The sequence below is a fragment of the Thunnus albacares genome, chromosome 14, assembly GCF_914725855.1.
Source record: "Thunnus albacares chromosome 14, fThuAlb1.1, whole genome shotgun sequence".
Classification (NCBI taxonomy): domain Eukaryota; kingdom Metazoa; phylum Chordata; class Actinopteri; order Scombriformes; family Scombridae; genus Thunnus; species Thunnus albacares.
In genome coordinates, this window is record NC_058119.1 from 9,771,834 (window position 1) to 9,785,015 (window position 13,182).

The window sequence follows — 13,182 nt, forward strand, 5'->3', positions numbered from 1 at the left end:
AAGGTAGTATAAACACATCAACTACCCATCCGTAGTGTCCGCAGCTGTCTATGTGTGCGTCCGCTCGGGAGATTAATAATAAAGCTTTAGAAGGGGAGAGGAGGGGTATTCAGTTGGTTGCAATCTGCATCATCACCACTAGATGCCACTAAATCTTACACACTGGTCCTTTAAGTAAAGTTATGACTGACCAGTGTCACAATATGAGCTCAGATAAATTTAGTCTTTTAGTTGTCCAGTCAGGTCTTCCAGTGCCCTAAATGGATGTAGCTGTAAAAATTTAGAGGACCCTCTGCCTTGTCCTGTGTATGTTCACTAAAAGTGCAGCTGATGTTCATCATCACTGTCAATCTGTTAAGTGACTATAATATATGACTGCCATCACCTGTAATATGATATAATATGATCACCATCATCATATCACCTTTTTAAAAACATTATGTGTATTTAATTCCTGAGCTGGAGAGTATGATCCACACTGAAGTGTGAGATGGGAATGGACTGATAGTGTAATAGCTGCACAGTGAACCTGACCAGGGTCAGAGGTGAAACTGAACTCACCACTCCTGTCCTCACATGAATGACCCAAGGGAAGGGCAACAAAGAGATAAAAAGGGGAGGACAAGGGGAGTGGGAAAAGCAGAATGACAGACAAACAGAGAATTATTCTTGTGAAAATGCTCTGCACTTTCACTTTTCATCAAGTGTTTTGGCTGCACACAAGCTGAAGGAATGCACCGCAGGGCAGCCTGCAGCTCACCCTGAGAGTGCACCGTTCCCCTCAGCATCGTCCCCCCTCCCCTCCCTGCATCAAACCCACGTCTCGACATGTCCACTTCAGTCCAAGTCCAGTATGTATACTGAGCATCATCTAGGAAGGAGGGGACACCAAGGAAAGAAATCACTATTCTCCTCCAGGAATACAGTCGTGTAGCCTTATTTAGCTTTTGCAAAATGGTATCCTATTTGACAGAGAACCATTCGGATGGGAGACTGAAAGCAGGCCTTTGTAGCGATGTGTTGACAAGCCACACTGACTGACTTTAAGTCATCAGTGATGCATGATATACATCTGCACAGGTTCTATGAAGTCAAAAGTAATGGTTTGGCTTCTAATGGCCTCACAGAGGTTACTGAGATTAATGACTTGCAGGTCATGTGCAGGCATGACAAAGAGTTCACTCCCCTCTGTCCACCACAATCTTTTACAGCTTTGTGGCTGCAGGCTGCAATGGGAAAGAAAATACATGAACTTAGATTATTTCACTTCAAGGCATCTAGACATGGGATATAGTCACTCAAAGAATGAAACACAGTCCAGTGACCTTAAACAATATCTCCTCCCTCTTCTGATGAGTCATCTACAAACATTAAAAAACGTTGTTGCATAAGCTGTTTCCCCTCTACAATTAGATAGTGAAGGGTGTAAGACCAGCTATTACTGACCTCACCACAGACCTATCACTCTGCTGGAGTGAAAATTTAACAGACACACAGTCAGTGGTTACTGTAAAGTACAAATCAGGGAGCATAAACAAACTAAAGTCACCATGGCTCCCGAAGACCACGTGTCTTATTTTGGTTGTAGTGCAATGGGAACTTGAACTTAGAGTCAATGGGTTTCACAGTTATTATATATGTTAACTTTATTTGAAACAATTCCCAGCGCTCATATCTGTCATATCTGACCATCATGCAGATTTAAAAAAGCATAGCCTGCCGTGAGTGCAACCAACGCACCACTAAAACCACTAATTTAGTGAATAAGTTGTCTGTATTTGAAGGGTTACAATCAAAGTGCTTCCTTAGAAATATAATGATGATGTCTGTGATTTCAGATTGAGACATAATAACATAATAGTTCGACATTTTGGGAAATATGCTGATTTGCTTTCTTGCCCAGAGTTAGATGAGAAGAGCGATGTCTGTACTGTTAGCTGGTTACCTTAGCTTGGAAAAAGGATAGGAAGCCCAAAAACGGAAGTGTGGAAATGACATGTTACGGTTTTACAAGATTATGTGCTGGTCAGTCTCTGCTGAATATAAGTGGCAACTGGTCCTGGCCAGACATAGTCTGGGATGTAACCCACTGTAAAACCATGCGTATTTTTTCATTTCAGTTTTTGTACGGATTAAACAAACAAGATATTATGATATAGTGAGCTTTAGGGCTGCTGATAGGCGGATTTTGTTCACTTTGCACAGAGCCAGGCTAGCTGTTTCCCCCTGTTTACACATGCTAAGCTAAGCTAACCAGGTGTTGGTGGTAGCTTAATGTTTATCATAGACATGAGAGTGCTATCAGTCTTACCTAACTCTCAGCAAGAAAATGAATATGCATATTTCCCAAAATATTGAAATAATCCTTAAAGTATTTTAAAGTATTTATACTGGCCAGACATAGTCTGGTCATGAGAGAAAACTATCTCATGTAAAGTTTATAAACTTTACATGAGATAGTTTTCCTTTTTTCTCCAAGCTAAGGCTGATCTGAAAATATACCAACACCTCATTTTTCCACTCCCACACACCCACAGATACACACATACCATAAATAAACAGAGAGCAAGAAAAATAAATTTCCTCATAAAAGACAGATGTTGCCATTGGATACAAGATTAGACTCGGCTTCTAGCCTCCCATGAGGCAGAAAGATAACACTCCTATGGTAAATGAAGTTATGTATTGGGTGTGCAGGCCACTGGAACAGTAGCAGCCAGTGCTGGAAAGTGGACACAACTCAGTCCTGAAGGCTTTCCACTGTGCAAAGCCCTGAATCACATCTTTAAACCAAGGGTGATGAAAGGGCCAAATCCCAAATTTTGAAGGAAATCCCGTTCCACCAGCTCAACAATTTACAATCAGGCTTTTCTTAAAAATACTCTCAGCCACTCTCCAGAATAGTGCTGCACACAGTCAGTGTACTGTCTTTTGACTTTTTACTGTCTAATGTACTACCCTAAGGCAGGACTATTGACAAACCATGTCTGGGTTTTAATTAATATCTCCACAAACTCAAAGAATAATCCCTGCAGCTCCAGACACCTTAAAGCGAGACACGTGCGCACACTATAACAAAACCCTCCCATCCACATACTGTTTTCATAATGGGCCACTTGAAGAAACACTCACAGACTGTTTGCTCAGTCAGTGAGAGGTCCTCCCTGTGTTGACTATTATTGAGCTCTCTACAGGGTGGGCTATTTTACTGGAGGTATCAAATGATCACCTATTCTGTTTTCCCTTGAGTGGATGTAGTGGTCAAAGCATCAATGAGCCACTGTGGAGGTGCGAGCCTCTGACACGCAACCAAAAAGGGAAGCTGTCAATCATCTGCAAGATTTAAAATACCTCAATGTCTTCTGTCAGTTAGAAAATATATTTAATACACATTATGTACATCTGATAACTGCTTTCTACTGTAATTACAGATCAAAAAGTAATCACTTGTAAGAATGTTGATATGAGAGGATTAGCTAATTTCACCACCTGTAGGCATTTATGTTATACTCACATATGTAAGCTGAAAGGTGGGGGAAATAACAGGAGCAACTAATCTGTCATAAAGACCATTTGTTTACTGTGCAGGATGCTCTCAGTGAAGAGTAAACAGAAAAAAAAGGTGATGACTAAACCTTAACTCCCAACACTCTCCATTCCTGTCTGGCGTCATGAAAGAAGCTCTTTAGTCATGACAAGTTAAAAAAAACACACTCCATCCATATCTCTCCCCTGGGGGAAAGAGAGTAGTCCTAGGTGTGGTGTGCAGCTCTGGAAATGAGTGTTTTGCATGCCTTATTCCTTCTTTTGATGGCCTTGAGCAGCGTGGAAAAAATAAAGGTCTGAGGACAACCTTGAAAAACTAAATTAATTGCATAAAATGTTTGCATTTGCAGAGTCTGTAAACATCTGCAGGAACAGATTATGCAGCTGCTGTGCCGCATAGACCACAGGCAACACCACCAGCTGACCATAGGAGGCCCGTTGGGAAAGAGGTTGTATTTAAGTTGAATTTTTAGCGGAAGAGTTTGGAGTGCACTGAAAGATTTCACTGGCCACACGCATTTACTAAATCTAAGTCAGCTATTGCCAGACAGCTGGTGACCCCTGTTCGTGCTCAGTCTCTAGCCTTATTATTAGCTGTCAGCTAGTTACAGGGTCTTGAGTAGGGAGCTGCATAATGTAACGTCATGTATTAACACTTTTACTTTCTCTAGGAATCACCTCAACCTACATGTGTGAAGACACCGAGTTTCCTACTTTAAGAGCTGTAACTACCTGACATCCAAAACTGCAAACTTGATCCAATCTGTCATTCAACCTGACAGTCAACACAGCAGAACAAGGTCTTTATTTTCATTAATAGCAATTTACTGCATTCCACACATCAGTGCTTGCAGGCAAAATATCTGCCGATTCTAGACGCAGCTTTCAGACCACAGAGAGGAGTCGTGGAAAAGGCAAAAGCAGAACCGCAGCACCATCTACCTACAAGACTGCAGCACTGGACTAATCTGTGAATGGTATAATCAGAGGAAAAATAAAGCTGGAGAAACTTCTTGAATGGATTTATTCATGCATGACAAAAAGTAGGAAGCCATTACAGTTCTGATACTTTTCAGCTAAATATCATAAATGTTTTTGGGACAACACAATTCATTAGATCTTCTATTTTCAAGTACAATACAAGTTTTTGTATCTACAAGCTGAAAATGCTTTTTCACAAGTCTTATTATACAAAAGCACCCATTATGGAAACTTTTTTCCAATTATTATCATTCTTGCATGTGCATAAATACAGAGAGCACTTGATAATCTATACCATCAACAAGTCAGTACATCAGGCAATTAATGGATGCAAAAAAATCATCCAATTAAGTCAGGCTATGTCAGAATTTGTCAGGATTTACAGAAACTTGCGGCAAGAGAAAGATCACTTGTCATTTTGCAAGGCATTCTTGAGAATTATGTAGTAAGACAATGTTTGAGGAGTGTAATAATACAGTAGAGAAACTCATAAAAATCTTAAAGCATTTCTTTTATTATTAATTATTATTATTAGCATTATTAAAACAGGGAAGTTAAGTACAGTAACTGTGTGCCATAATGTTAATGACATCTTATACCCGTAGAGTAAAACAAAGGAATCTACTGTTACTCTCTTTCCAGTTTTTTTTTAGGAGTGAAAATGAACTACTAGGTTCAAAAAGCTGTTGTGTCACCAAAATCTTTGTTCCATTTGGCATACATATTAAGAGTCGCTGGGCTAACACTGGGCTTAATGCGCTTCAGGGAATCCTCAAAGTCTTTCTTCTTGATGTTGCGCATCTGTGAATACACACATAAGTATATTTTCATAGGTAAGTACTAATACATTATGGCAAAAAAGTGTAAAGAAGATATCTGCAACATTGTGAGTATTTTAACAGCATTGTCTCACCTCACTAGCAGCCATACTTCGGACTTGGTCTGGTCCCAACTCTGTACAAGAGATAGTTTTCACATTAAAATGAAGCCGATCAAGCCCACCATGAAGCTAAAATATAAGTACATAAATAAAACGTGATCAAGGGGTCTTACCTCTAATCGGCCCGAGTGCAGCATCTTTGGCTAATGATGTCAGATCACTCCCTGAATATCCTGCAGACGCTCTGTCAAGTTACACATTTGGAAATTAATGCAAGTCAACATAGAAATTGAGGTGAAATGGCTGCATGTCGTGTACATATGAAACTCACTTTGCAAGATAGGTCAGCTCATTTTTATTCAGTGGATTCCCGTGTTTTCCCAAAAGATTTTTCAGCAGCGTGAATCTTGTCTAGAGGGATGAGAGTTGCATCTATAACTCAGTGAACCAAAAAAATAAATCCTACACCATTCAAATCTCAAAGCTGACAAAAGACACTGATCATAGTAATGAACTGTGATAAAGTTTACACAGCAAATACCTCCTCATCAGGCAATGCCACATAGACTCTTTTTGCAAAGCGCCTGTAAGATAAACACAAGAGAAAAATGGTGTTGACCTTGTACCAAAAAAAACCCAAACATAATAGTTGTACAGCATGTCGGGTTACATAATATACCTCAGAACTGCTTCATCAAGTTCCTGAGGCCTGTTGGTCGCTCCCATTACAAGTACCCTGTCATCCCCTCCTGACTGCACCTGAAACCAAAAAGCACAGTTGTGAAAATAACACCAGTGCACTCTGAGATAGTGGTGATGTAAGCAGCATGAAGATGGCTGCTGATCAAATTTCAGAGGCCTTATTAGAGCGACAGCACTGCTGCTCTTACCCCGTCGAATTCAATGAGGAACTCGGTTTTTAATCGACGGGAGGCATCGTGTTCTCCCTCCCTCCGTTCACAAAGCAAACTGTCAACTTCATCTGAATGCAAAATGAAAACAACATGACAAATATTTACTCTAAATTAATTTGATAAAGGTTAGTTATGGGCTCAAATGTGGTGTTTGGAACACATCTGGTCTATAAATAGAGTAATACAAACCAATGAAGATGACGGAGGGCTGCAACTCTCTGGCGACTGCAAACAACGCTCGGACAAGCTTCTCACCCTCTCCCACCTGGAATGGAGATGACAGAAAGTAGAGACGCACCGATCAATCAGCCACCGATCGAAATCGGACAGTTTTCAGCTGATCGGCCATGACCGTGTCTTTTGCCAGTCATATTTTCTGCACATAGCCGCAGTATGGTTCATATCAAGCACACAGCAGCAGCTGCAGCAGAGGCAGTGTAAACACACACACACACACACAACATGCATGTTGCGCACGCAGCTCACAGACAGCGTAGCCACACACAAACACACACACACACACACGCACACAAAATCCACGTCGCGCACACAGCTCACAGGCAGTGTAGCCACACACAAACGTCGCTGGTGTGGAAGGACTTCAGCATGAAGGAAGAAGACACAAAGCTCGCAATATGTGATACCTTTGGGTCCAAAATAAGCCGTAGAAGAGCAGGCTTGAAAACATTTGGAACAACTAACTTAATCAGACAAACATCACCCTGGGGAACAGGCCCAATTTCAAGAAGAGAAATGTAAGTTATTGAAATAGTTAATGAACATACAATTGAATTTCAATAAATGTCAGTTCCATAAAAAGTTGGTGTATGCTATCAACTATAGTTCTTAGAAAGAAAAGAAATATATAAAGAAAGAAAGAAAATCAGAATCGGCAGGTCAGACTTTTAAAATATCGGAAATCGGAATTGGTCAAGAAAATTGCAATCGGTGCATCTCTAACAGAAAGGTAAAAAAAAGGCCACGTTTACCTACACACTAAATTTGGTGCATTGTGGAGACCTACACCAACAAAGACAGCACTTAAAGTTACAGCTAATGTACACAGGAACATGACATTTAAAATGAGTGATGACTGAGAAGGTTAGAAGCAACAAAAGGTCATCATTCAAGTTTAGCCACAAAGCATCTGTTACCACATCTAGATGAGCTGCAAACATGTATTTATGCTTGTAAAATACAAAAATGTCAAGAAAACAACAATATCGTATAATATATCCCATTCGGAAATGTTTCCAGTGGAAACTGAAACCGCGACAGAGCCTTGACTGAGCCAGAGCATAGCTGGAGGCTGTGTACATTCAGTGTTACGGGATCAACTTACATATTTTGAGGTCAAACTGGCAGCGCTGATGTTGAAAAATGTGGCATTTGACTCTGCTGCGACTGCTTTGGCCTGTAAGAGGAAGCAAAGGCTGTGACTCAACTGATAATAACTGAGCTATGACTATCAACAGCTAAATGCAAATTATGAAGCAGAGTTTGATCTGAATTCATCTGCTTTTTGTGTTGGAGAGAACATTTAACTCACCAGCATGGTTTTCCCATTACCAGGAGGGCCAAATAAGAGCAAACCACGTGCCGGAGCTCTCAGGCCAGTAAAGAGCTAAAAATGTGAAAAAGAACTAAATGTAAATCTGTAACAAATCTGTAACATCACAATTATGGTAAGCATGAAGCACTGAAACCAGAAACCAAATGTTTTTAAGTGATCACCTCTGGTCTTAAGGCGGGAAGGATGACGATTTCTTGGAGTGCTTGCTTAGCCAGATCCTGTCCCGCAATGTCTTCAAAGGACACAGACGCTCCACTGCAATGAACAGACCAAGATCCTTTAAATGCAGCGCAGGTTTGTTTTTCATGTACATCTAACTGACACAAAAAGTATTGTATCTTTGCCTCGACGTACCTGTCAACAATTTCATTCAGGATCAAGTTGGCTAGCTTGCTGTCCACATTCTTAAAATTTCTCATATCTGTCTTTTTGGGCTGTTTTCCATTTTGGGCTTTTCCCACCCGTGGGGTCACCTATGCAGCAACCAAAACATGCAGAAAACATTACACCCTTAATCATCATCAGAAGTCTTGAAATAGCAACTGGACAACTGAACTTAATTAAACAAATCACCCTCAGATCAGTGGGCCTAGACGGCGGTCTGACAGCAGTGGAGGGCCTGATGTTACCGGGCACACCTCGCACTGCAGGCTGGCTTTTGGGAACAGGCTTTGGCTGAGGGGGGACGTGATGTGATGCCTTCTGGGGTTCACTCCTCCTTTTACATGCCAATGTTGCCTCTGTAAAACAAGAGCAGTGTTGATCTTCAGTATCGAGTTTCTCTGAGGAAATCATATTTATTTTGGTAAAACTAGTAATGTTACATTTTTTCCCCGCTGGCCCACTTGGCCAGTAGATCAGAGTTTTACTGGCCCCTTGTATATTTTCACTGGCCCAGCAGCCAAAAAGTGAAAATAATTCTTTTTTCCATAATTTTTGTGATTTATTCATTATACATATAACATGTACAACAGTGAAGTTCCCTTTAGATTTGGATGTTTTCCTTTAGTTAGGGATATGTATATTAAGTGGGCCTGATGACAGGTTATCTGCCATCCGCTTGGCTAGCTTACACTGCAAGTGGTTTCTACTTTCGTCATGTGTGTCATGAGCGTGTTTTCGATAATTGTCAGTCTCTTTAAAAACGAACCCCCTCGATCGGACTTTGCAGGGAATCGCTGGCAAACTGTACAAAACATACCACAGTCGCTGTTTTCCACGCATAGAAAGCTCCTCTTTCTTTTCGTAGCCTTGTATGTTTCTTGAACTGGATACAACGTTGGAGGCGGAGCTCCGTTCATTCTAATGAAAGTTGCTCAGTGACGCATGAAGCCAAAATAGTTTATCTTCCAGTTATAAAATTACCTGGATCTTCCAGGATCATGTGGCCCATAGAGCAGGCGTGCCAGATACTTCTACCGGCCAAACTGTCTAACTTCCAGTTTAGCCTTCTGCTAACTTGAACGGGGATAAAGTAATTCAATTGTGCGGCTCTTCTAGACTTTCCAAATGTTATTGGACCAAATGTATCAAATTCTGAGAATGAAATGAGTCATTTCACGGGGGTTGTGACGCTAAAAAAAATTTCGGTACTGATTTACAGATGTCTCTTTGACAAAGTAAGTGTATGGGAAAAGGTCTTTTGGGGTCAGTGTGCATCACGTGACGCACGCGGAAGTTGTCCTGGAGGGTGGTTAAGACAAGTACGATGGATGACCGTATTTAAAGGGGCTTACCCATCACTCTGACTGGCCAATCAACTTGCTCTGCATAAACTTTTACTGGCCCCAGGCATATTACATCCATGGCCCGGGGCCACGAGTTATGTGGACTCAGACGACGAAGGTGTCACTTACCTAAAAGAGCAAGCCTGTCTTTTGCCATGGTAAGATTGTTGACCATTTTATCTCGAAGTCTCTTTGCCCGGTCATGTTGCTCTCCTGTTAACAAAACATGGGAGTTAGACTACAGCATGTCAACACTGCACTCCATTTTCATGTGACTGTTTGTTTGGATGCTACCTTGTCCCGTGATCTCCACTGCTATTCCCCTTTCAAGCTCAGCAATCCCTTTCTTGTACCACTGCGCAGCCGCCTCCTTGTCTCCTGTCACCGCAGAGAGGAACGGGGTTACTATGACCAGCTGTCACACACACGTTATTACTCATATGCACAAGAAACAAACCTGTATCATCTTCGTCGATCTTCAGTGCCTTGGATATATGCTCAAACGCCAGTTTATGGTGGTTTTTAATAACTTCGCTACTGTCTTTGCCTTTACTTGCGTTTGTTTTCACCGACATTGCTCTTTCGTTTGTCTCGTTGCTCCTAACGTTAGTAACGTTAGTTGCAGATAAGAGTTAGCCTAGTTATGAAATACGTTACAGTGAAATTAAGCCCTTCAGTCGCTTTTATAATCCGGTCGAGCCTCAGTTTGAGGTTTGTAAAACAACAGTTTTGCTACATATGTGACAGAAATTGTGGTGCCTCATCACAACACAAACATTTCTACCGCTAACTTCCGCTTTCGCGTGTGCTGCACGCTAGGCTACACAGCAGTCCCCGCCCTCCTGTTCCGTCCCAATGACTAAAACAAAGAGAATGACTTCCGGTAGATTTTCAGAATGAAACCGTAATCTCTGTAAATTTCCAGAAACCTATACTGTTTGCACAAAAAACAAATACTTAGCCTAAAAATGCAAAGATATGTTGTTAAAATTTTATTATGTGATCAGATTTGCTCTCTTAAAAAGGAACAATCTTTTCAGCCATGTGGTTCAGCAATAATATATAGTTTAGACCTCTTGTTTAGCATTTAGACCCGTTGCATAAAAATCATGGCAAATGGTTTTAGCCACATTACCCATATTGTAGGCTATTGTCTTTGTAACTTTTGGGGGTGATGAAGCATGACAATAAATAGAGATAGAGAGAAAATAAAGAGAAACAAAGATATAATTCAAATACAATATAATAATGTGAACACATTGCGCTTGATAAGTGCACAGACAATAGGTATTATCCATACTGATGCAAATTGAATAAGATTTTGTCCCAAGGTCCCCCATCTGACAAGATTTTTTCTTTTAGATGTTTTATTACAGAAAGTGTATGAAACCATGACCAAAATAGTCAAATATTCAGTCATTGTGTTGTTTATGGATGGAATTATAGTGAAAATAAACGATTTCCTCCTTTTTCTAGGGACCCAGCAAAAGGCCTGGAACCCCCTCAAGGACCCCTGGTGGTCCCCAGACCCCACTTTTAGAACCACCGCCTTAGATTAATCAGAGCAATATGTGACCTCTCCCAATACTAGCTGAAACGACATTCACAACAATGTATGCTGCTGAGAAGTCATCACATGATATTATATTTGATGCAGCCCTGCGCAAATTTAACGATGCAATATGATCAACTGTTACAATTTGAGAGTGTCCCCACCATCAAATCACTATTTTTATAACACACAAACACAAACTCATTCAAAAAGTCATGTTGGTCCCCCAAAGTCAGCTACACTAAGACTGTTTTGTCATTTGTCAGTTGCACAGTTCCTTTTTAATTGCTACATGACTAGATCTTTCCTCAATGATTCTTCAACAAAAATAAAACTAGATGATAAATGTTGTGCAACACATAAATAAAAATAGAAGACACAGCAGGAATAATATTGACAATGTATCCATGTATGGCAGTTGCAGTTTAAGTCCCAAGTTTAGACCTAATGTTGCTGTTTTAAAACAGCTGATATCGAGGCTTGATTTTTCTGAAGACAGGGGTTTATAATTATTGTAAGTCAGTACAATTCTCAAGCACTGACATGCAGTTTGCAAAATGTAGTTAAAGTATCAAAGGCGAAAGTACTCACTCTGCAGAATAATATTCATGGTGACTGATATATTATTATATATGACATTATTAGACTGATAATACCCATGCATCAATGTGTAAGTGGCATTTTAATGCTTTAGTGAAGCTATCTTTAACTACTTTATACAGTCAGTTAGTTTGGTCCAGTGGTCCCCGGCCTAGGGGCCAGGCCCCCTCCAAAGGGTCACAATTAAGGTAAATCTATGGGGTCATGAGATAATTAGGGGAAAGAAGAAGAAAAAAAGTTACTGCTATTCAAAATCTGAAGTAATTGTGTGGACTTTTCTCTTTTCTCTTTGCTTTTTTTTGTCAAATGTTGAATAATTTTAATTCTTTGCATCTGTGGTTTCATGTAAATGAAACTGTTTGAGAAGTTTAGAGGGGAAATGTCTCGAACCACTAACGACTAATATTAACCCAAACAAGTGCATTAACCTTTATCAATATGTCATTTTAAATGTGTTTGATCACTATGGCTTGGCACAATATTTCTCACCCAATCAAATCTCATGGTAAAGAACAGAGTTTTGTACTATCTATAAGGCTGTGTGTGCATCATACAAAAGTCAAGTAACTACACTAAAACTGGCAAATAGATAAAGTAAATAGTAAAAAAAAAAAAAACAGGCAAAATAAGCAAATATAGGAAAATAAACCGGTAAAAATGTCACATTCACGTTGATAAATTCATAGGTAAAACATGTCTTCTAATTCTTCTTAATCATTGGGATGAAATCATTTCCTTGTATCCTGTTTACAGTTCACAGAAATTATGTCACCTGTATATAGTCATTCCTTGTATATTTTTCTGAAGATTGTTGTTTTGTTATTCTGTCTAAGTACATTGAAAGCAATTAAACTGGAGTCAAATTCCTCGTATGTGTAAACATAAGGGGCCAATAAAGATGATTCTGATTCTAATGAAGATGTTTCTGATTCTGAACACCACATTTTCTCAAGCAAATAAGAATAAAAAAAAAATACTAAATTAATCCCAAGGGAAATTTTAGTGTCACAACAGCAACACTCAGCCCATATCACACACAAGAATAGAATAAAATAAAATAGTAAAATAGAAAAGGTTAACATTATATATTGTACAGTAATTATATACATAGTATACAATAAAATGAAAGTAAGATAGGTGGGAAAAAAGTTTTTATCCATTGTTCAATGCTAATGCTAAAAATAAAATAAAGAGTAGAATTAGAATTATTATACAGTATGTAATGTGCAATAGAAACATTGTAATTATTATACATTGTGCAGAACGATAATAATCATATAGTGCAATTCTTAAGCAGTTATGAGTTAAGTGCATCTCAGACAACCAGTCCTGCATCTTCTCTTCTGGTAGGAATGTCAGTTGCTGCTAGCATTGACACACTGTACCCGCTCACCTGACGGACAGAACAA

General features: G+C 39.7%; 1 protein-coding gene across 1 annotated transcript; it reads right to left on the reverse strand.

Annotated features, from left to right (window-relative positions):
* Positions 1–4,551: 4,551 nt before the first annotated feature.
* Positions 4,552–10,473, reverse strand: LOC122996829 (spastin-like). The gene is made up of 16 exons (XM_044372565.1): positions 10,079–10,473; positions 9,916–9,999; positions 9,751–9,834; positions 8,468–8,634; positions 8,249–8,367; positions 8,056–8,149; positions 7,871–7,945; positions 7,664–7,735; positions 6,511–6,586; positions 6,298–6,389; positions 6,087–6,166; positions 5,949–5,991; positions 5,739–5,818; positions 5,581–5,651; positions 5,441–5,481; positions 4,552–5,328 (listed from the first exon to the last, which is right to left on the reverse strand). Exons 1-16 carry the CDS (start codon positions 10,194–10,196, stop codon positions 5,203–5,205), a joined length of 1,422 nt encoding a protein of 473 aa, XP_044228500.1. The 5' UTR covers positions 10,197–10,473; the 3' UTR covers positions 4,552–5,202.
* Between the last annotated feature and the right edge of the window lie 2,709 nt (positions 10,474–13,182).

Bases quoted from the DNA above. Each gene is read 5' to 3' on its own strand.
- LOC122996829 (XM_044372565.1), bottom strand. From the start codon at position 10,196: ATGTCGGTGAAAACAAACGCAAGTAAAGGCAAAGACAGTAGCGAAGTT. The intron at 5,482-5,580 runs GTAAGACCCCTT...TCTCTTGTACAG, and splicing joins TGCACTCGGGCCGATTAGAG to AGTTGGGACCAGACCAAGTC. The intron at 5,329-5,440 runs GTGAGACAATGC...GTGTATTCACAG, and splicing joins GAAGTATGGCTGCTAGTGAG to ATGCGCAACATCAAGAAGAA.